At 48.5% G+C, this 22,428-nt stretch overlaps 1 protein-coding gene and 1 non-coding gene across 4 annotated transcripts in view; both read right to left on the minus strand.

The window, feature by feature from the left end:
• Nucleotides 1-612: 612 nt before the first annotated feature.
• Nucleotides 613-22,428, minus strand: part of PABPC4 (poly(A) binding protein cytoplasmic 4) — a 143,791-nt gene continuing 121,975 nt past the window's right edge. For all 3 annotated transcript variants that reach the window (XM_078680772.1, XM_078680771.1, XM_078680770.1), the window contains 3 exons: nucleotides 2,755-2,885; nucleotides 2,170-2,269; nucleotides 613-1,579 (listed from right to left, as the gene is read on the minus strand). In XM_078680772.1, the coding sequence (XP_078536898.1) occupies nucleotides 2,183-2,269; nucleotides 2,755-2,885 (218 nt within the window). In that variant the 3' untranslated portion in view covers nucleotides 613-1,579; nucleotides 2,170-2,182. The remainder of the gene's footprint in view (nucleotides 1,580-2,169; nucleotides 2,270-2,754; nucleotides 2,886-22,428) is intronic.
• Nucleotides 1,941-2,072, minus strand: LOC144825871 (small nucleolar RNA SNORA55). The gene has a single exon (XR_013609639.1). It is a non-coding gene; the product is annotated as a small nucleolar RNA SNORA55 (small nucleolar RNA).

The raw sequence follows: 22,428 nt of genomic DNA on the forward strand, positions 1-22,428 counted from the left end.
CAAAGGTGGGAGCTTCCGCAGGAAGCGTGCCGACGTCACAGGAAGGGCACCAGGGCTACAAAAAAAAAACTACGATTCCAGACCCAACCACTAGACCGCGGTATAATGCACAGCATAGTGAATCCAGAAAGATTCACGCTGCAAAACTAACTGATGTGAAGCCCCACCTTCTGATGCGCTTTCAACAAATCCCTACAACCCCTAATTCAGACCTCTTGTATGACCTAAGAATCAACCCTCTTTCTACACCATCAGTATATAGATGCTTTCCTCCCCACGCTCTGGACAAACATGTATTCCATATGGTTTACTTACTCTCATCCTTTTCAAACTCTTTCTTGAACGGACGTTTAAACCATTGAATCATATTGTAATTAACTGTTATATGTTATTTCAAATTGTGTTTGATAAAGTACTTGGGGTCTTTGTGGCAGGCGCCATGCTACAGACAACCCCTAAAAATAAATAAATCAAGTCTTTCATATCTCCTTTTGCAAAGCTGCTCTCTTCCATGGTTCAGCTCTTGCAATGCCATGTAAAATTCAAAAATAGGAACTTGGTCATTTCTCACGTTTTTGCCACAGTTAACAGGAAAAGGTGAAGACAAAAAAATAAGCTTTTTTCCCCAACTGGTTTTATTAATTTGTTGAGAAATACGTTTCAGATGTTACAATTAAGCCAATTTTCTGGGAAAACCAAATCCACAAATAAATTGTCAGACAGAACAAAGGTTGCATTCAGTCAAGGCCGCTTAGAAAACTAGCTTCATGTCTGCAGGGAGGCCACAGACCTCCCACTTGTGGAATTTTTACATACATTACCCTAGAGACATTTCTTCTAGAAGGCGGAAGTTCTGGAACCCATATGCTTCAACTCCAAATCATAGGCCGGTTGATTGGCGCAAGGTAATCTCTTGGCCAAGCTAAAGAGGTGTCATGTTGGATTTTGTGCAGCTCCATGAGACGATATATCAGGTGGGACAGCCAGCATCTGCTGTGAAGGCCATGAAGTGAGATGCAAGGGAGCAGACGTATGAAGAATCAACAGTATGGTTTAGAATCAAAGATGAATGGCATTCCGGAACAGAGTGTAAGAAAGTGCAAACAAATCATCGCCTTACAGCGGGATTTATAAGAAACATGTTTTTGAATTACAATCTTGTGCAGTTTCCCTAATTGTATATGTAAGTGGTAAACATGTATTCTTCATTGTAAAAACAAACAATGCGGGGAAACAGTTAATAGCCATCAATGGCTTGTGGAACTATTTAGATTGGTAAAAGAATTTAGAGGACTGAGATATTTCATGCTACTGATGTGCAATACTGTTGAGGACAGCTTAGTGCAGGGCAAGCCTCTAGAGTCTTCTTTCTGGGCTATGATGTGTTGCAGTGTATCCCACCATCTGTGACGGCGCAGGTCCTGGTTTCTGAGCTGTCAAACCACTGTATGGTGTGCAGAGGTTATAGAGCTCTTCAGACTGTGGATGCAGGGCACTAAATGAAGCGGCACAGGGCAGGCTAGTCTTTTTCAAGTCTTCCATTTGAAATAGGGGTTTTTCAGTTTGGCTTTTTTGTATCCTATCAAAAGAGAAAATACAAAAAGAGTTCAAAATGCATTTGGTAAAACAGGTTTTGATTTTTAAAGATCCAAGGAGTTTAAAACATACACAAGGAAAGTAGGGAAACGAGAAACATAAGAATTGCAACAAAAGAACCAAAATTAATTTAACTCTTTAAAGGGTTGCCATATACCATTGCACTTACAAAAGTTTTTTTCCATTAAAGGAACTAGTAAACCCTCAACCCAGTCACTTCATTTTAAAGATAAATCTTCCCTGAGGAACCCTTTAAGGTGCTTGCTTTCTCTTCTAGGGTTTTCCACTTCTCTCACCAAACAGACATTTCTGCTTGAAGAAGCGCTTTTGCTAATAGTGACAAAATATGTTGCAGCGTTGTAGAGACAGGTCTGTGTGCAGTACATGACAGATGTCTGGATTTACACTGCATTTCTGTAGCACTCCGTTTAAACCAACAATGCTGCACAAAAAGCAGCTGAAGGAGAGTCGGGTGCTAAAAAAGGTACTTCAAACCCCAGGGAGAAGCTTCAGGGTCTTAACATAGCAGAATACAACGGTATGGAAAATGCAGAGCTCTCAGGGAATACTTACACATCTTCATTGTTTAAGAGGTAGCAACAACAAGGCTCACTGTCTGGACAGCTTCTTTCTTGGCTTGGTGAGCCTGCAACACAGCGACAGCCTCCTCTACCTACAACGGCAAAAAGAAAAAAATCAGGGACGAGAGGGATGTATCAAGATGACGAGGGTCTCAAGTGCAAAAGGAAGTTGGGATGTTTTGAGCGCCTCTGGCATTTTTGCAAAGTTAAGACATTCTTTAGGCTGGAGGGGTCTTACTATGTAGTGAGAACCAGCACTTTTATAGTGTACACTATGGGCAACTGAGCAGTTTCTGGGAACTAAGGCAAGGGAGATGTTCTCTGATGAAAGGTCATTATTGATGAATAGAGGGTGGGTCATGCCTCAGTGGGCCAATGAACAGGGTGGGCCATTTTATGAAGCATAAATATAGCATTTGATAAGAAAGGAGGATAAATGCCCATTTGCATCACCATGTACTTCATGAGGTTGAGATTTTAGCAACAACACATGAGGTTCAAATTTTACCAAGAGCAGATAGGAGGGCTGGACAGAGATGTCATGTTTACTACACATCCAACTTCCGCTGATCCTCACCTTAGAACGAAGGGATTCTGGAGACTCCAACATGTGTAGCAGCTCTGAGTTATCGATCTCTAGCAGCATTCCTGTGATTTTTCCAGCAAGGCTGGGATGCATAGCTTGGATAAGGGGGAACAATCGCTCTCCTAGAAGGAAAGAGGATGAATCAATAGAGGCACAGAGACACCAAAGTACATCAGAAAGCACATCTCCAGGTGTTAGTGAGGGACCCATTAGAGTACAGCAAGGTGAAGCCATCTGGGGTGGTCTTTTGGGAGACTCATTAGACTGGTGGAATCAGGGGGTGGGTTCAGTGGACATCCCCAGAGGTAAAAGGATGCAGAGAGTTCTAGGAGAATGGTGAACAGAGGTAACATTAAGATTCCGCCGGTGTTCAAGTGAGGCCTGTAAAGGTCAGCAGGAGATGGAGGAGAGGTGGAGTGGTGTGGAGAAATGCATTGTGGAGTTGTACAGCAAATGTGTAAAGTGGCAGCAGAAATGGGTGGTAGTGTGGACAGTAGTAGCCACTTTGAGGAAGGGACAGCACAAGTCATTGGAGATATGCAGACGTCATGCCTTATAAAGAGTCAATTTGGAACTGGTCACCTGTCCAGGTTGAGATCGTGTTTACTGGGGGGCCGCTGGTTTGTTAATAGCGACACAATATTGTTTAGTACATAGTATTCACTGGACTAATTCTTATGATTATTCCTTTTATACCTTTAGTCCCACTCACGGACACCCTTCCTTGAGGGAATGCCTTCCACTCTTTTAGTAGCAACTGGCTCCCATAGTTCTACATCAAAGGAACAAGCACATTTGGAGGGTCCAACCAAAGACATCCCTGCAGGACAGTGTTGAGGCTCTTAAATGTGAACTAACTATACAACCCTGAATTGGGAAGGAACTCTCCTACCACAACCAAAGGGGGCTTGCATATGTGGCCATCAGTGCAGAGCTTGGAGAATGACAAATACCTCGCCGTTGGGCTTTAGACTGCTTTGGCCTATGCCAAAGCGCTCTGACCCATCTGCTTACCCATCACGAATGAGGCATGTAATTTGCTGCTGTACCTTTTGAAGGTACACTACCGTTTCCTGGGTATAGCTCTAGTTAACTACCTACTCCCACACCTACCTCTGACTTCAAGTAGACCCATTTTACTGTAATCTCTTACCATCATTCAAACAAGCTGTACATGTTCAACATGTGGCTGTTCTAAGTCTCCGCCACCAGCACGCACCATCTTTCTATGCCTGAACAAGGTACACTGCTGGACCTTTCGATTTCCCACATCTCTCCTTACCACCTATCACATTAACATTAGTGGTGATGGCCTAGTTCCGTAGCTCAGTAGAGTAATGCATTCAATGCAGGGATCTGTTTGACCACAGGGTGGATTACCAGTTGGGCACTCAGCCTATCATCCTTATCCTTCTGAGGCAAAACCATGAGCATTTTTTAGTTGGCTGCCAAAAACATCTGTTATTTGTCAATGGTGCCACATTTGTTCTACAATTTCAGGTGTCCGGTTATGTTAGCTACAAGTAATCAGCCAGTATGTGTCTAGAGGTGACCCAGCAGCCTTCCCCTTTCCTCATCTCACCTCCCCCTTTCCTCATCTCACCTCCCCCTGACTAAACCTCATTAAAAGGCCCTGGAGTTCAACAATCGTTCTGCTATGTACTACAAATCACTTTGCAAATTGTGTATCTTGTCTAAACCCTGCAACTCTTAATTCTCTAAACTGGCTCAAACCAAAAGTCATGGAAATCTATACACTTTCACCTCGCACAGCTCTAAAAGGCAGCAGTCCGCTTGTTCAATAAAAAAATCTTGCACCGTAATGTCAACTGCACCCCAGGATCCCTTCCCACATTCCTGGAAGAAATCAATCTTCATGTAGCTGGATTTCTCCCAGGGCTAATAGACTACATCACTACAAGCTACTAACAGATGCTTACAGGGTAACATTTTCTGTTACTAGCATACGTGGCTGTACATACACACGCTCTGCATAGACTGTAAAGTGTACTCCCCAAAGTGGTGGCTAGTTAGTGGAAGATGCATTTGTCTGAAACAAAGTTTGTAGCATAGTTTGGCCAACCCGAGCCCATTGGCAGGAGACAATATTCACACCGTAATGCTTTGTAAACGTGAGTTGGATTGGCCATGTAACATCTTTACAGTTGACAGCCATGAAAATATTCCCTACAAAAGCTATGGTTGCCCCCTTCTTCATAGTGGAGTGCGTCCTCCAGGAAGTGGGAAGGCCCTTTTGGCTTTAAGGTAGATTTTCTGATGATAGTTCAGACAGCTTTTGATACTACGAGGCCTTTATGAGTATTAGTAAACGCGACAAAAAGCTGTTGAATATTACAAAAAGGTGTAGTTCTAGCCATGTCATATATTAGGGCTCTTTTGAAGTATAAGGTGTGAAGGGCCCTTTCTGGAGCAGAGTCTGAGTGAGAAAAGAAGACTGGTATCTTAATTGTTTGGTTAGGGTGAAAAGGAGAGACCACCGTAGGAAGAAATTTAGGGTCAATTATAACAACAACCATTTTAGGATTGAATTGATTGAAAGGTTTTTGCAAAATGAGAAATTGCCTCACTTATGTGCCTTGTGAAGTAATAGCAATAACGAAAACTACTTTCCACTAGAGGACAGTGGCTTGAATAGGGGCCACATTAATCTTTGGTACTACACGGACATTCCAGAGAGGGCCAGGTGGAAATCTGAGTGGAATAACCTTGTAAGGCCCTCTAAGACTAGAATTAAGGACTAGAATTTTAAAAAGATTAGAATGTGATCTGTTTTGCAGGTATGTGAAAATAGCTTGAAAGGTGTAAACATGTGGAGGTATATACTAACTCTGATTTCCGAAGGTGATGCAAATAACAGACAATGTATTGGTCCTCGTGCTTAAAGCTGTCCAGATTTTTAGAATTACAGTTGTGGACAAACCTTTTCCACTTTGCCACTCTAGTGGTAGGTCTGTTGACTACTTTAAGATAAAGATGCATTGCAAGTCAATGCTTTGAGGTAAAGGCTCCCCGGGTGGGTGTGCCTCTGCCCCTACTGGAGTTTTTATTCCAGCATGTTCCCTTTGTATAGCCCCTATACCCTTGCTGATGGTATGAATGCTGCAATCTTTGGTATGACTAGAGCTTTGGGGTGTTGGGGCAGCGCAAGTTTGGCATTTCTCAACACCATTTCTAGTAAGATTTTGTGAAACATGATACTGGGGAAGCTGCTAGGCATTTGCTAATAAGTAAAAAAAAAATATTGGTAATAGCACAAGACGTTTTGTGGTTTCAAAAGGCGGCACACAATCCAATAGCAGTCGCTAACACAGAATGGAAATACTGTGTGAGCAGATGTGCTCCTTGTGAAAGAGCAGAATGATGTCACAGCTATCCAGTAACTAAACTGGGTTGACCCACTAATCCAAATGGCACAACAGATCAATGGATGAAGAGAGCTAACTGAAAGCCCATACAAATAAGTGGAGAGAGAAAGTGAGATAAAAAAGAGTGTGTGTTATAAATCATTTTAGAAAAATTAAAAGGTCTTGGCTAACGCCAGACCCAAAGAACTCAAAGTGCAAGCGTGTGACTACATTTACATAAGGACCTCAACAAAGGGTATTCTTTGGGAAGAATTTATCAAGGCCTTGATCTAGTTATTAAAGAGGCCAAGTAAAAATTCCTGTTTGTGACAAGACCCAGGTGTATCAAGGTTTCACACGAAGAGGACCAAACCAGCCAGTTGTAATACTAGGGTTAGATGTAGAAACTGCTTCAGTGACTTTGGTGAATTCTTGAAAGCAATGTTCAGTTCGAGGAAGAGAACCATCAATCAGTTGTGTGTATCATACTTGATAAAACACAGATACGGTCCATGCAGGTAACGCATAGGCTTGTGTAGTTAAGAGTGTGGAACCAAGTCATCTAGAAATGACCTTGTTACCATCTTCAACTTTCTTACTGGAAAAAGGTGACTGCACTGATATGAAGACCCTAGGCAAGTTCGGTAACCTGGGTGTGTGGTCTTGACGCCATTGAGGAGTGAGTTAACTGAGCTCTTCGTCACCTTTGGCAGCTGAGAAGATATCTGCTGCTGAATCAAGCATCAAACTGAAGGATCACTGGCTTGGGAGCACTTGCAATATGCTGGAGTTGGAGGCGCACCTCAAAGGAATGGAAAACAGTCCAAAACACACACTACTGATGAAGAATGGTACAAAGTGCCACACTACTGACAAGACTGGGGCTGGCCACTCCTGCTCAAGACGGGACAGCAGGCACCGCAGAGGAGGCTAGTAGCGGGGCACAACCTCAGAACGGGGGCTCTTGTGGAGTGCCGGCCTCCAACAAAGCAGAACAGTTGCAACACGACCAGATTGCAACAACAGAGCCTGGACCAGTCTGCAAGAAGATGGTAGCAGCCTCTCAACGCACCCCCTATTTTCTTTAACAACAAAAGGGGCACACCCCAAAACAGGGGCCAGACAAACAGTTTGAGCCAAGAGGAGGCATGCTGGGGGTTTGGCCTATGCTGGGGCTGAATGTACGATGAGGCAGACTTTTGTGCTAGCGAAGTGTCACATTGTACTGTACTTAAAAGCGAACAAAGGTCCCAACCTCCAGATGTGGAATAGAAAAATGCTAAATTGTCAGAAAGAGAGAGCAAATCTCTATATAGTGAACTAAAAATGGGATAAAATAAAGAGACATAGTAAGAGCATAGGACACTCAAAATCAGAGCAACTCCAAATTTGTGGGACGATTGGAGCAAATTCTCTGTATAATTGAGCACTGAAAATGCTCCCCTGGGGTCAATATACTCCACCCACCTTAAACAATAATGTGAGGAGATGGGGTACATTATGTGGTGCGATTGTGCGACCTCAATGTGAAATACACTTACCTACCAAACCTTTAGGACCTACAGGTTTCATTTATCAAACCTTCAGTTCAAAACGGATAGCTGTGGCTCTGAATAGCTAGGCTTACACAAAGGAACACGTGTAAACCATCTGAACAGCACCAAAATATTTGAAGCAGAAATCAACAAGACACCAAGGAAATCAAACACCAATTTATAAAAATAAAGTGCACTTTTAGGTATTTTTTTACACTACATCACCACAAATGATCCACTGGAGGGTTCCGGAGATACGGAATTTACAAGGTGTAGCAAATCATAGCATTTCACTCAACCGCGAACAAGCATTGGCAAATTTGACACGTAGAAATGTTTTCACTAAAAAGTTGGGCTACTTGGAATGCAGCCACTTAGTCACTTTAGGTGACCAACTCCAGTAAGGAGCCAGTCAGGGGGATCAGCAAGGTTATCAAAAACAATTACCATGAGGGTAGAAGCAATCCGCAGTCAGTTACTTGCACTTTTATCATTTGCAGTGGTTTCCTATGGAAGTGATCCCGAAGCAAGGGATGGAAGAGGGTGAAGATGCTCAAGGAATGCCGTGGGTGTAATGTGGTGGACTTGGGGGGGGGGGGGGGGGGGGGGGGGGGAGGGAGTAGTCTTCCTGCAGCTACTCCTTGGTCCATGAAAGGGATAAGACAGTCCTAGTCACAAGGTAGATGTCCCTCGAAGTATTCTCAGTACTGGCAGAAGTTGCTACCAGTCACTGCCAAATCCTTCCCATGGCGATAACTCTGCTTCTGGGCGACCAAGCAGCACTACAACGTCTCCCGGGCTCATCAAACTCAGTTGCAACTTTGAATGCCAGGTCCTAGTTTTTGGTGCTGAACGATGGCAGTTAGTGGCGTCTAAACATTCTAGGCTATCAATGTGCCCCAGCAGGCTTCTCAGCTGTTATGGTCATGTGCTGTGAACAGGAGGTCAGTCAACTGACCATTGGGAGTCTCTTGAATTTGACTTGGCTCTGGAGACTACCATTCTACAAGCAGGACACAGCAGGCACAGTCCCACTCCTTTGCTAGACACGAGATTCAGCATGTGTAGTCCATGTTGGTGCAGCCTCTCTTTGCCAGTTCCACAGTGCAAGCAGGGTAGTCCTTCTAATAGTCCAGAAGAGATCTGAGTTCTGGGTGCCAGGGGTGCCATATTTATGTTCATAAAGTGCCATCAGGGTAGACGTGGTCATCACTCCTGATGACCACTTTATGGGAAGTGCGACATCTGGCTAGCCCAGATGCCCCATTCTGCCCACTCCTAATATGGAAGAACCACTCTTTCGGAGTCCAGAACTCCCTGGCCTAACCCAGGTATGTGACTACCCAGAGGGCTACATGCTCCTGAAAAACAAGTTTGACAACAGGTTTTCCCCTCTCCTTCCTGGGTGCCAGCTAATCTGCCTAAACGTGGGGCTGCCCCCTCCCAAGTGTTCCCCATTTGCTCTTCAAAGGTAGCTTTAGCTTTGAAATTCGACTTTTGGGCCAACACCCGTTTGGCTTCCGGCAGGAAGGAGGTAACACTTCTTTCAAGTACGGGGCCCGTAATGTCTCCTTTCCCATGAGTCGTTAGCATATCTCCCATGGAGGGCAGAAAGCTGTCTCTGGGTGAAGCTCCATTTGTAACCGTTAAGGGCACAGGATTATGAGGCAACAAAGTGGCAACTTTATAACTGATGCACACAGTAACTTGTTACAATAACATGTTACATTAAATTCGACTTCAGAATCAAGACGGGCTTAATGAAAGAAATTGTTTAACACCTTGGAGTATCAACTTTAGTCGCACCATTCAGGAGCTAAAAATGTATGCTCTGTAAGGAGTAGTTTCTGTCCTGTAACTCCAGTTCTGTAGTAGGGGTATCTCTGTTATAGTCATAATCTAGTGAATAGTCCCGCCCATGTGCGAGGACCCCGGCAATCAAAAATAATCTCTTAAGTTGTCAAAAAATTGCAGAACTGCAAAGACACTTAAGAGAAAATTTAAAGACAAATAATGCAGCCTATATTCACAGGCTACACTGTCCAGTACTTCAACTAGAAATTCCACCAAAAATCCACAAACAGCAAAGCCTGTCCAGATTTCCCTTGCTTTTACTGCAAAAACCCCTCAGAATGATAGAGAGGAAGGCCTGGACAGACAAGCCCCATAGGCTGCCATTATGTGGTTTAAATAGGATACTGTGCCTTTAAGAGAATCTTCCAGAACTTTCTCCCAGTATCCCAGAATGCATAGCAGGTCCAACTTACTTCAGTTCTTTTTGAAGGCGTAACACGCCCAGACCTGTCGCATTCCGTAAAGGAACATTTTCTCTCTCTCTCTCTCCACCGGGGAGGCGGGAGGGCGCTTATGACTATAACAGAGATACCCCTACTACAGAACTGGAGTTACAGGACAGAAACTACTCCTTCTGTAGTAGGGGATCTCTGTGTATAGTCATAATCTAGTGAATAGAATGGCAAGCCCATCCCCACACCATAGCGGCGGTGGATAAGAGAGAATTAACACCACTATTGTGCGAACAGATTTCGCAGCGAAGCCTGTCCAACTTGGAACTCAACATTCCCCCTCCCTCCCCCACATTTGTCAACCCTTCCCCTCCCTACACGGGTCCCAAATTGACTACCTTCCCTCCGTTAACCATTGATTCTCTCCCTCCGCTGTTGGTCCGAGTCAAGTCTGGCTCCCCCTTGGACTTCGCCCCAGCCTACATCCTTAGGGAAATCTATGTAGCGTGTCCCACACCGGCCCTGACCCTCCTCAACGACTCACTTATACTGGGCTCTGTTCCCAGTTTTCACAAATCAGCTGTGGTTGTCCCAATTATAAAAAAATCGGGTGCTGACCCAACTACCCCTGTCAATTACCGCCCCATCTCCCTTCTGCCCTACCTAGCAAAAGTCCTTGAGACTCATGTTACGACCTCTCTGAGTGCTCATGTAGAAGTCAATGACTGCCTCTCCTCCCATCAAGCCGGGTTCAGACCCCTGCACTCTACGGAGAAAGTGGTGATCTCGGTGATGGACAGGCTACGGGAAGGCATTGACATCAAGACACCTCAAGCCCTGATACTTTTAGACCTATCCGCCGCTTTTGACACGGTGGATCATTCCATTCTTCTCTGCCGTGTCAGGGCGGCGGGCATTGAGGGCTTGGCCTTCTCGTGGCTTGAGTCATTTTTAGCCGGGAGAACCCAGGCGGTTCATCTTACCAGTTTTTCCGCGGCCTCCCGTAGGGTTGAGTGTGGGGTCCCCCAGGGCTCGTCACTCTCCCCCCTTTTATTTAATTTGTACATCTTCCCCCTCATTTTTATGTTACAGCAGCTGGAGGTCACGGTGTTCAATTACGCCGATGACCTCCAACTAATTTTCAACCTCTCCCACTCCCCCTCATCTGCCCAGAACGTCCAGTCAGTGATGAGATTCATCCAGGACTGGATGAACTGCAATCACCTCAAACTCAATCCAGACAAAACCGAGCTGGTCTTGACTGGAGGTGGTTGCAGTCCTTGGTCCCCTTCCTTCTGGCCCCCCTCACTTGGTGTCCCTCCTTCTCCTGTGCCTAAAGCTAAAACCCTTGGGATTTTTCTGGATTCACAACTCTCTATTCATTCACACGTTAGCTCAGTCGTCTCCTCTTGTTTTTTTTCTTTGAGAACAATTAGGAAGGTTTCCCGTTTCTTTTCTCTCCCCGCCCTGAAAATCATCGTGCTAGCCTTGGTATTGTCCCGTATTGATTACGGCAACGTAATCTACAACGGAGCTCCCGCTTACGCGATTCATCGCTTGCAGCTGGTAATGAACCAGGCTGCGCGCCTGATTCATGGCCTTCCCAAATACCATCGGGCCAGCCCACTATTAAAGGCTCTACACTGGCTGCCGGTGCGGGAGCGTGCCCTCTTCAAGCTCGGCTGCCTCACTTTCCAGGCAAGAGCAGGGACCGCCCCTAAATTTCTTTGTTCCGCTGTCATCCCCTATCTCCCCTGCAGAGAGCTCCGCTCTTCCCACGCAGCCCTCTTAGCCATCCCTCGATTTAAGAAACTGAGGGCTGGCGGCGCGAGGTTCGCTGTCCTGGCCCCTACTTTTTGGAACTCCCTTCCTGTTGCCCTACGCACCGTGCCCTCCTATACCCAGTTCCGGAAGGATCTTAAAACTTTTCTTTTCATTAAAGCCTATTCTGTTTAAATCCCTCCCACTGCTGACATCCTCTGTTATCGCAATAGCGCCATGAAACCGCTTGGTAGAAGTGCGCTGAATAAATGTTTTTAAATTCAAATTCAAATTCAAATTCAAATCTGCCCTGGCATCAGTGTCCAGGCAGTAATGCTTAGCAAAGGTATGAACCGACTTCCAAGTGGCCGCCTTGCATATTTCTGCAATCGGAACATTACGGAGCAAGGCTGTCGTGGCAGCTTTGCCCCTGGTGGAATGAGCCTTAGGCTTACCCCCTAAGGTCTTATTAGCTTTTTGGTAACATAGCTGTATGCAGGACACAATCCACCTAGAGATAGACTGCTTAGAGGTCGCAAGACCCGTCCTGACTGATCCATAATTGACAAACAATTGGTCAGACCTACGAATATCTTTGGTCTTATCAAGATAAAATTTCAACACCCTCCTAACATCCAGGGAATGTAAGGACCTTTCCGCTGGAGATGAAGGATTCTGAAAAAACGTAGGCAAAGTTATGGTCTGGTTAACATGAAAATCAGAAATAACCTTGGGAAGAAATTTAGGGTGAGTACGCATAACAACCGTAGCAGCATGAAATACAGTATAAGGTTCTTGGCAACACAGCGCCTGAATTTCACTCACCCTGCGGGCCGATGTAATGGCCACGAGGAACGCCGCCTTCCAGGACAGGTGCTGCAACGAAGCCTTATGAATAGGTTCAAAAGGCTCCTTCATCAATCTGGACAGCACCATGTTCAATTCCCATGAAGGCGAAGGAAGCCTGACAGGAGGGAACACTTTCTTCAAGCCTTCCAAAAAATCTTTGATCACAGGGATCTGGAAGAAGGAAGTCTGTGAAGGGCATTTCCTGTAGGCAGTCAAAGCAGCAAGATGAACCTTAATAGAGTGGACATTAAGGCCAGACTGCGCCAACTGTAGAAGATAAGGAAGGATGACATCTTCCTTACAAGTCGTCGGATCATAGTTCTTAGACTGACACCAGATACAAAATCTCTTCCACTTGTAAGCATAGGAAGTCCTAGTGGAAGGTCTCTTAGACTCCTTCAGTATGTCCATACAATCTGCAGGGAGATTCAGATGACCATACTGTACTAACTCAGGAGCCATGCTGCCAAACTCAACGACGAGAGGTTGGGGTGCAACATCAGCCCCCCGAACTTCGTGAGAAGGTCCGGCCTGCACGGCAGCCGAATATGAGGAAGTAGAGACCGGTGAAGCAGGTCCGTGAACCACCACTGCCTGGGCCATTCCGGGGCAATCAGTATCATCCGAGCCCTGGACTGTGACAGCTTGATGAGAACCGTCGGAATCAGGGGAATGGGTGGAAAAGCGTACAGAAAGCTGTTCGACCAGTCGATCCATAACGCGTTCCCCAGCGTCCCTGGCTGGTAGTACCTGGAGGCGAAGTCTCGGCATTTGCTGTTGTCGGCGGTGGCGAACAGATCTACGTCTGGAGTTCCCCACCTTGCGAAGACTTCTCCTAGTACTTCGTCGTTTATGACCCATTCGTGGTTTTCCTGAATCAGTCTGCTCAGTGAGTCTGCCTGAACATTCTGCACACCTGGCAGATGGGTAGCCGTTATCGTCAGTCCTCGAGCCAGAAGCCAGCGCCAGATCGCCTGCGCCTCCTGCGACAGGGTGCGTGACCTCGATCCTCCCTGCTTGTTGAGGTAATACATTGTGGTCGTATTGGCGTTTGCACAAGTAGAGAGTCGGTCCGGAAGGACGGGTGAAAGGCCTTCAGCGCCAAGTGAACAGCTCTGAGTTCCAGGAAATTGATGTGGTACGTGGACTCCATCGGTGACCACGTCCCTTGAATCTGTAGGTCTCCGGAATGCGCTCCCCAGCCCTGGAGAGAAGCATCCGTCACGATAACCTGAGTGGGAATGTCCCTGTGGAAGGGAACCCCTCTGAGGAGATTCTCCGCTGAGCACCACCACTTCAGGGACTGAAGAGCATGCAGAGATAGATGTATCTTGTCGTCCCAAGATCCTCTCCTCTGATCCCACTGATCCTCCAAGCACTCCTGCAACGGTCTCATGTACAGCCGTGCCTGTGGCGTCAGGGAGATACAGGAGGCCATCGATCCCAGTAGAGAAGACACCGTCCTCACTGTCGTGGATGGAGCGGCCATGAGAGCCTGAGCCTTCCGAAGCAGTGATAATCGTCGCTCCTCCGAAGGAGACACGCTTGCTGACAGCGTATCGATGGAGGCTCCCAAGTACTGAATGCACTGGACTGGAGTCGGAACCGACTTGGTCATGTTGATGTGCAACCCCAGCTTGTTCAATAGAACGCACGTCTTCTGGAAGTGTGCTTGCGCTTCCGTGAAGGAGGAGGCCTTGATCAACCAGTCGTCCAGGTACGGGTAGACAAACACCTTGTTCTTCCTTAGGTGTGCTGCTACCACAGCCATGCACTTTGAGAATGTTCTCGGCGCAGACTTCAGTCCGAACGGCAGTACTGTGTATTGATAGTGATTGGCGCCGACGTGGAACCGCAGGAACTTCCTGTGTTTGTGTGCAATGGGCACATGGAAGTAAGCATCCTGGAGGTCGATGGCACACAGCCAGTCTCCCCGTTGCAGCTGAGGATAAATCTGATGCAACGACAGCATGCGAAACTTTTCTCTGCGAATCCACTTGTTTGCTTGTCGCAAATCCAGAATGGGCCTGAACTCGTTCTTGTCCTTTTTTCGAACCAGAAAGAACCGGGAGTACAGACCTCTTCCTCTTTGAGACAGAGGTACGACTTCGATAGCCCTTTTCCTTAACAGGATATCGGCCTCCGCCTGGAGCTCTCGCAGCTGATACTGTGAGCCGGCCGGAGGAATCGATGGGGGAGGGCTGATGAACCGAAGACTGTATCCATTGCAAACAATATTCAGCACCCACTTGTCCTGAGTAATTTTTCTCCACTCTGCCAGAAAAGATTGAATGCTTCCCCCCACCGGAGCGGGTAACAGTTGACGGGGAAGTAAGTGCTCAGGGCCTAGACCCGGCCTGGCCCTTAGTCGCTGGTGCCGACTGATGGCCTCCTCTGCCCCTCTGGCGTTTCTGGAACGGTCTTCTGAACTGCTGCTGTTGTTGTTGCTGCTGTTGTCCAGAAGATTGGCCACGCCCTCTGCCTTGACCACCGAACCGCCGTTGGAACGGGCGGTACGTCTTCTTGGTCTCCTTGGGCTTCTCTAAACCCACCGCCGTGAGCGTCTCAGCTTCCGCCTTCATGCGGGCCATCTCATCGTCCGCGTGCTTCCCGAACAGGGTTTCGCCAGAGAATGGCAGATTAGCAACCCTCTGCTGAGCGTCCGGTTTCAAAGACGTAAGGCGGAGCCATGCATGTCGTCGCTGGTTAATTCCGTGGCAGAAACCATGCGCAGCCAGAAGAGAAGAGTCAGCTGCGGCGCTGATGATTTGGTTCGACACCAACATCCCTTCGTTAAGCACCTCCTGGAAGTCTTCCCGCTTGTCCCGCGGAAGAAGCTCCACAAATTGTTGAAGTGATTCCCAGAGGGCTCTGTCATACCGACCCAACAAGGCAGTGGCACTAGCTGCCTTCATTGAGGTCGCCGAGGTCCCACAAACTCTTCTACCAGACGAATCCAACCACCTTGATTCCTTGTCTGGCGGAACCGTGGAGGACGGTGTGGTGGCATGTTGCTTGCGCGCCGCTGTCACAATCACCGAGTCTGGAGGAGGCTCCAGCTCAGAAAGGCCGGGTCCGAGTCAGGAGCCCGGTATTTCTTCTGCAGCCTCGAAGGTGCTGCCTTAGTCACCGCTGGCGTGAGGAAGAGGTCCAGGGCCGGTTCTTCCAGGCCCGGCACCAGTGGCAGTAACGGCCGAGACAAATGCTTCTGGTGGAGCGTCTCGAAGATGATCGAAGTCTTCGGAGTGGGCACCGTCAGAGTAATGCCCAATTTCGCCGCACCCCGTAGCAGCACATCCTGGAAGGACACCAGATCGTCGACCGGTGACACCCTCGTGTCCGGAGAATCCGACAAGGTCGGGGAGTAGTCCCTGGTCCCAGATGACCTGGTCCGTGACCGAGACCTGTGCCTCCTGTGGCGCCGTCTAGATCGAGTCGAAGACCTGTGACGCGAACGGTCCCTTCTCCCGGAGCGGGAGCGCGATCTCCCATCGCGTGGGCAGTCCACCGGTTTCCGCGGAGGAGTCTTCCGCGGCCTCTCCTGGGGTTTCGGGGTAGGCGTATGTAGGAGAGTAGGGTCTGCAATCCTATGATCACCCAGATTTTTGCTTTTTGCTGCACTGGTTTACGACTTTCCCTGGCTGTGGGCCTGCTAATCAGACCCACAGCCTAGCTGTTCTCTCTATCCAAATTGTACTCAGGTACTGAATTGGCACTGGGCCCTCTCCAAGTCCCTGTACCTAGGGCTGAGGTGTACCCAGAAGTCTCCCAGGGGCTGAAGCATGTATTATGCCACCCCTGGGCTGACTAACTAAACTGACACAACTGGCTGCACGACAGCTGGGGCAAGGTGGTGTACTCACCCTTTGCTTTAGATATAGTATACCTATATCTAACCCTAAAATGGACACACAGATCTCCTATCAGTCACTCCTATGGCAGGCCTTAACAATCCTGAAGGCAGTGTGCTTGGAATCGTGTGAGATGGTGCTCTGGCATGAGCTGAGCCTGTCTGCGGCTTTCGGGATCCATCCCTTAGCCGTTTCCATGATATCGCATACCATATACTCTTAAGTGCATTATAATCCTCGCGGTTAAATGCCAACTCTGGTATCGCTTTATCAAAACATGTCGAGTAAGGTGTCATACGAATTGGAATACTAACCCCTCGCCAATTCTGGCGACGGGGTTAGCATTCCACCCTTCTAGAGGGACACGACATGTATGTAACCCCTAACCCCGGTTAAAGTCAGACAGAGCCTTAGCATCCACAAAATGGATGCTGCCACCGAGACACAAGTCTGCCCTCCTGCTGCTGGGAGTCCTCCCAGAGCAGGAGATAAGGACAAAGGGTTTCCTGCCAGGGGCGGTGCCAGCACCGTCCCAGACAGGATTTTGTGTATTGTAGGTAGGCAGGGCTTCAGAGGAAGGTGACTGCACGTGGCACCCTGGTGCTCACTGTGCATAGGCTGGCTTGAACCAGTTCCAGGGACACTCCAGACCCTGTGCTGGGGAAAAGCCCGCCAAGGAAGTGGGTGTAACCACCCCCCTCCTGGTCCCACCCCTAGGGTAGGACTTAGTCGCGTGCCAGCCCCCTTTTCCCAGATAAAGGTAGAGACTGGCCCCCTTCCAAATCAGATCATCTTTGGAATCAAGATACCACTTTCCACGAAAGGACTTCACGATTTCTTCTTCAAGATTCTCCCTTGTGGCTAAGGAGTAGTCACCCTGCATCCGCAGGCACCATCTAAGAACACTGCGGTCTGCTGCACGTCCTTCCTCCGGAATCCGACTGCCCAGCTCGACGAGACCCGGCTTCCCTGGCACCTCTGACCTCTACCCACCTCTACAGCACAGCTGAGAACCGTGGGTGCGACGAGACCTCGAGGGACCGGCCATCGCCAAGACTGCACGACTTCTGCACAGCAAGCCCACCGAGTAATTTCCTGGTGAGTGCTTTGGGGTCCGAGAAGCCCCCACCCTGAGCAGCTCCAGCACCGAAGAGCAGCCCCCCAGCATCTCCACGATCGGCGTGGGGCCCTTCTGCTTTCTGCTGCTCACCGCGTTGTTTGGCTACTAGCCCGCTGGCTTGTGGCCTTCCGAACGACGCCCGACGACAACACTGCTGCTGGTCTGGTTGCTCCAGACTGGCCCTTGCTTCCCTCCATCGGAGAAGTACCCTGGACCCTCCTGGTCCGGCTAAGACGCCATTTTAGGTCCACCGCGTGGGCCTTGCATTTGCCAAGACTTGTTGCCCAATCCTGGGTCCAGCGACGTCGACAGCAAGAACCTTCGTGGGACAGCTCGCACCTCCATCCTGGTCGCCGACAACGCCTCCTGGTCCGAGAGACTGCAGAGCCCAGCAGCGCCCACTCACCTGACTGCGGTGACTTCGCCCGGTGCCATCCTGGTGCCCACTTAATCACTGGCTAGTGATTCAAGAACTTGGTCCCCTCTGCTTTCAGGTTTCCTTCTTCCTTGATCCAGGCTTGGATCCATCGAACTTTCCTTCACTGGTCGCCTGCCAGCAACTTCCTTCTTCCAGGCTCCTGGTCCAGCAACGAGATTCCCGACGTCTTTTCAGACCTATGCAGCTGCAGCCCCTGGGCTAGTTAACTTCGGCACTTCGGTGTCCCAGCATAGCCTCACTATCCTAGGGTCAGGATCCACTGTCGTTTTCTCCCTACCAGGTCGGGTTCGCCCGTGAACACTAACTTTGCCTTTACTAGCTTCCATAGACTTTGTCCCGCATCCCGCGTGAGAGTGCACACTCTGCACCCGAGTCCCCTAGGTCTCCTAGAAGTAATCTAACGATTCCCTAGTCAAGTCCTAGCGATTCCAAAGCCTATTAGTACTGTTACTTACCTGCTAGTAATTCGCATCCCACTTTTGGAGTATATGGTTTTTCGTGCCCCTCGGGCATTTGTGTATAACGTGCTAACTTAAGTATTTTCATAAGAGTTTTGTTGTGTGCTTAGCACCCTGTCCTCATAAAGAGTACAGGGTTGTTGTGATTCTAATAAATACACTTTATTTTCATAACACTTGTGTGGTGTCCTTTCACTGGGTGTTCAAGGGGTAATGTGATGGTAAAACAGCTGGCTTAACACGCCCTCTAGAGTCTTAGCCTTAGACTGCTCGTATCCATGCTACTAGGATAGCTGGTCTATAAGGTTGACTTACAACCAATCATCAATAAGGGTTGTTTGGACTGATACATAGTGATCACTAGAATAGTGAGCACTGCACATCAGGCCAACTTCTCACAGCGTACCCTTAGGAGGTGTCGGAAGCAGAGGCAGGGACACCGACCTCGGTGGTCTATGAGGAGGGACCGGCGGCAGAGGCTGCCCCGCAGGAGAAGGAGGAGGCATGGAGGGGAGCGGCGGCTCAGCCGGAGGAGCCTCCTTCGGTAGAGGAGGAGGGGTCACAGGCCTGGCAGGCGTATATACCACCGAGTACACCGTGCCCGATGACTTCTTGGAGGAAGGGGCCTTTGATCCAGACCCTCCAGAGCGTGAACGACGCCTCTTACGTCCTCCATCAGATCCAGCGTGACTTTTGGCGCCAGAATCCCTCCTGCGCCTTTTAGAGGAAGTTGAGATCCTAGGCGACGCCGATCTCTTCCTGCTCGACGTCGAGCGTTGTTTTCCAGGCGCGGAACGGCGATCCCTTGACTCTGGCGTCGAACGCCGTCTCCTCGACGTCGAGTGTCTCTTCCTCGACGCCGATCGTCGCCCCCTCGACGACGAGCGGTCAGACCTCGACGGCGAGCGTCGACCCTTCTTCGACGACCGTTTCCTCGCGGTCCTCGACGCCGAGGAGCCCCTCGACGTCGAACTGGTCGACGGCGACCGGCGGTGTCGCCTCGACGGCGAGCGCCGGTGTCTGCGTCGACGGCGATGCCTCGACGTCGACGAAGCCGTCGGCGGTGACTTCGACGGCGGCCTGGCCAGGCCTCTCGACGTCGATCTTCCACGCTGTCTCGACCCGGAGCCCCGGGGAGAAGGGGAACACACCGTCGTCATCCCTCTCAACGTCGTCGTCGATGCTATCGACGTCGACGGGACCTTTTGCTGGTCTTCCTGCCTCTGGGGAGCCCCCCAGAGGCCTCAGCAGGGGCAGAGGGAGCCTTCCCAGCCTGCCCAGACCCACCTGCAGCCTGCAGACGCCTCTCTTCTAGGCCTTGTAGCCTAATCTTCTGTCTTTCCCTCAGGGTCCTTGTAGAAAAGGCCTGGCAGATGTCACAATCTTCAGGGACATGTTCATCAGGGAGGCAGATAATGCAGACGTCGTGTGGGTCAGTCTTGGCCTTCTTCCTTCCACATGCTGGGCACTTGTCGAACAAAGCAGGCATTTTAGATCCCTAAAAGCCTGAACAAACACACACAGAAGTGAAAGGCAACACCAAGAATCAAATGAGAACACTTTTAAAACCAAAAAGTGTCAAAAAATCCAATAAACCCTTGAAAAAGGGGGAGCTCAATGCACAGGGTCCTGTAAGCAGGAGCCGGAAAAAAGAACTGAAGTAAGTTGGACCTGCTATGCATTCTGGGATACTGGGAGAAAGTTCTGGAAGATTCTCTTAAAGGCACAGTATCCTATTTAAACCACATAATGGCAGCCTATGGGGCTTGTCTGTCCAGGCCTTCCTCTCTATCATTCTGAGGGGTTTTTGCAGTAAAAGCAAGGGAAATCTGGACAGGCTTTGCTGTTTGTGGATTTTTGGTGGAATTTCTAGTTGAAGTACTGGACAGTGTAGCCTGTGAATATAGGCTGCATTATTTGTCTTTAAATTTTCTCTTAAGTGTCTTTGCAGTTCTGCAATTTTTTGACAACTTAAGAGATTATTTTTGATTGCCGGGCTCCTCGCACATGGGCGGGACTATTCACTAGATTATGACTATACACAGAGATTCCCTACTACAGAACTGCAATGTACCTCAACTAAAAGTCCAACTTGTCTTCAAGGGCGGCACTGCTTAGGTTGCAGCTTTACTGCAGGAGGCATTTTCTGCTACTAGCATGAGGTAGAATTCCAAACCATGTAGTTATGAAAAGTCATGAGGTAAGACAGAGATGTTTGAGTGCTCCTTTATAGACGGAGTGATGTGCTTGGGGGGCTCAAGATAGACAAGTTTGTCTTTTCACCAACTGCGGAAAGGAAGAAGTTGCTCATGTGCTGGTATTTTGTAGCCATATTTAACAGTCCGCAGAGTTACTCTATAGAAACTTTTGGCATCCATTGACATGTCTTTTTATGTAGGTAATGTACAAAGATGTGAAAGCTCCAGTTTTGTGAATGGGAACAACATTTTCAGCGTATTGAACTAGTTACTTACCTTTGGTAACGCTCTTTCTGGTACAGACTCCTCAGCTTTTGAATATTCCCCAGGAGTCAGACTGGTTCCGGAAACGTTTTCAGCAGTACCTCTGCGCCCTGGTAAGTGGTGCAGTACAGTGCCTCAATGAATCCATTTCCCTCCAGACATGACATGCGGAGTCAATATAGGCGCCACTCCTGTGTGCAATCTGATATTTTTGCAGCTGTCCGCACCCCCAGAAAAAGAGCCCCAATAGCAAATTAGTTCCGACTATGTGTGCAGATTCCTAGACTTGAGATCTTACTAATGGATTTGGAGTCCATTCCACAGAATGGGGAAAATGAGAGGGTCGTGAGGAATCCGGGGTTAGATAGTCTCTACCAGAGAGATACCAGAACCAAAGGTAAGAAAACAAGTTACTTACCTGTAACTTTGGTTCCCCAGTATTGGTAACTTTCATAGATTCCCATGCTTTGTATCATTCCCCGTCGTCGGAATGGGAGCCTCGGTAGTATAAAAACCATAGAGACAAAAGAGAAACCCAGGCCTAGGCCTCATCTCATTTTGTATCCTATCACCCTCTTTTTGTAAAAAGAGACCACATTTTTGCCAGAACCAATCAGAGCAGCCTCACCCTCTGGAACCTTCCTGAGAGAGCTCAGAGCCTCAGATTTTCGTAGCCGTTGTGCAAACCGCCACTAACTCTGTAACCAGGCTGAGCTTTCCCCGGGGAGGCGGGTGGGCCCATGGGAATCTATGAAAGTTACCAATACTGGGGAACCAAAGTTACAGGTAAGTAACTTGTTTTCTTGCCCCAGTATTGGAACTTTCATAGATTCCCATGCTTTGTATCAGAATAGCTAGCAGTAAATTACCAAGAACACATTTTGTAAATACATGGCATCACAGAACCATAGAAGCAATATATATATATAAAGCATAGTAAAAACAAACAAAATGTGCTCACCAGGATGGAGGGATCGTAGGGAAAGCTCACCTCTCAATGAAACAGATTCCGCAGGACTGCCTGACCAACAGCCGCATCATCTCGTCCTGCAGACTTCAGGCAGTAGTGTTTCGTGAAGGTATGCGTACTGCTCCACGTAGCTGCCCTGCAGATGTCCTTAATGGCCACTCCCGAAAAGAGAGCCACAGACGAAGCCATCGACCTCGTGGAATGTGCACGGACTCTTCCGTCCAGCGGCTTGCCAGCCTCCTGATGACAGAACTGAATCGCACTGGAGATCCAGCGGGAAATGCCACTCTTTGTCAAAGGCAGCCCCTTGCGAGGTGCGCTGTAGGACACAAACATCTGAGTTGACTTCCGAAAGGGACGTGTGCGCTCCAAGTAAAACCTTAAGCATCGTTGAACGTCCAAAGAATGAAGCGTCCGCTCCGCCGGTGTAGAAGGGTGCGGAAAAAAGGTTTTCAGGATCACCGGTTCATTCAAGTGGAACTCAGATGGTACTTTCGGGATGAATTTGGGATTGGTCCGAAGAACCAGACCTTGTCTTGTAAATTGCAGGAATGGATGTACTATGGAAAGCGCCTGAAGCTCCCCCACCCGCCTCGCTGACGTGAGGGC

The sequence above is a fragment of the Lissotriton helveticus genome, chromosome 3_1, assembly GCF_964261635.1.
Source record: "Lissotriton helveticus chromosome 3_1, aLisHel1.1, whole genome shotgun sequence".
In the NCBI taxonomy this organism is placed as follows: Eukaryota; Metazoa; Chordata; class Amphibia; order Caudata; family Salamandridae; genus Lissotriton; species Lissotriton helveticus.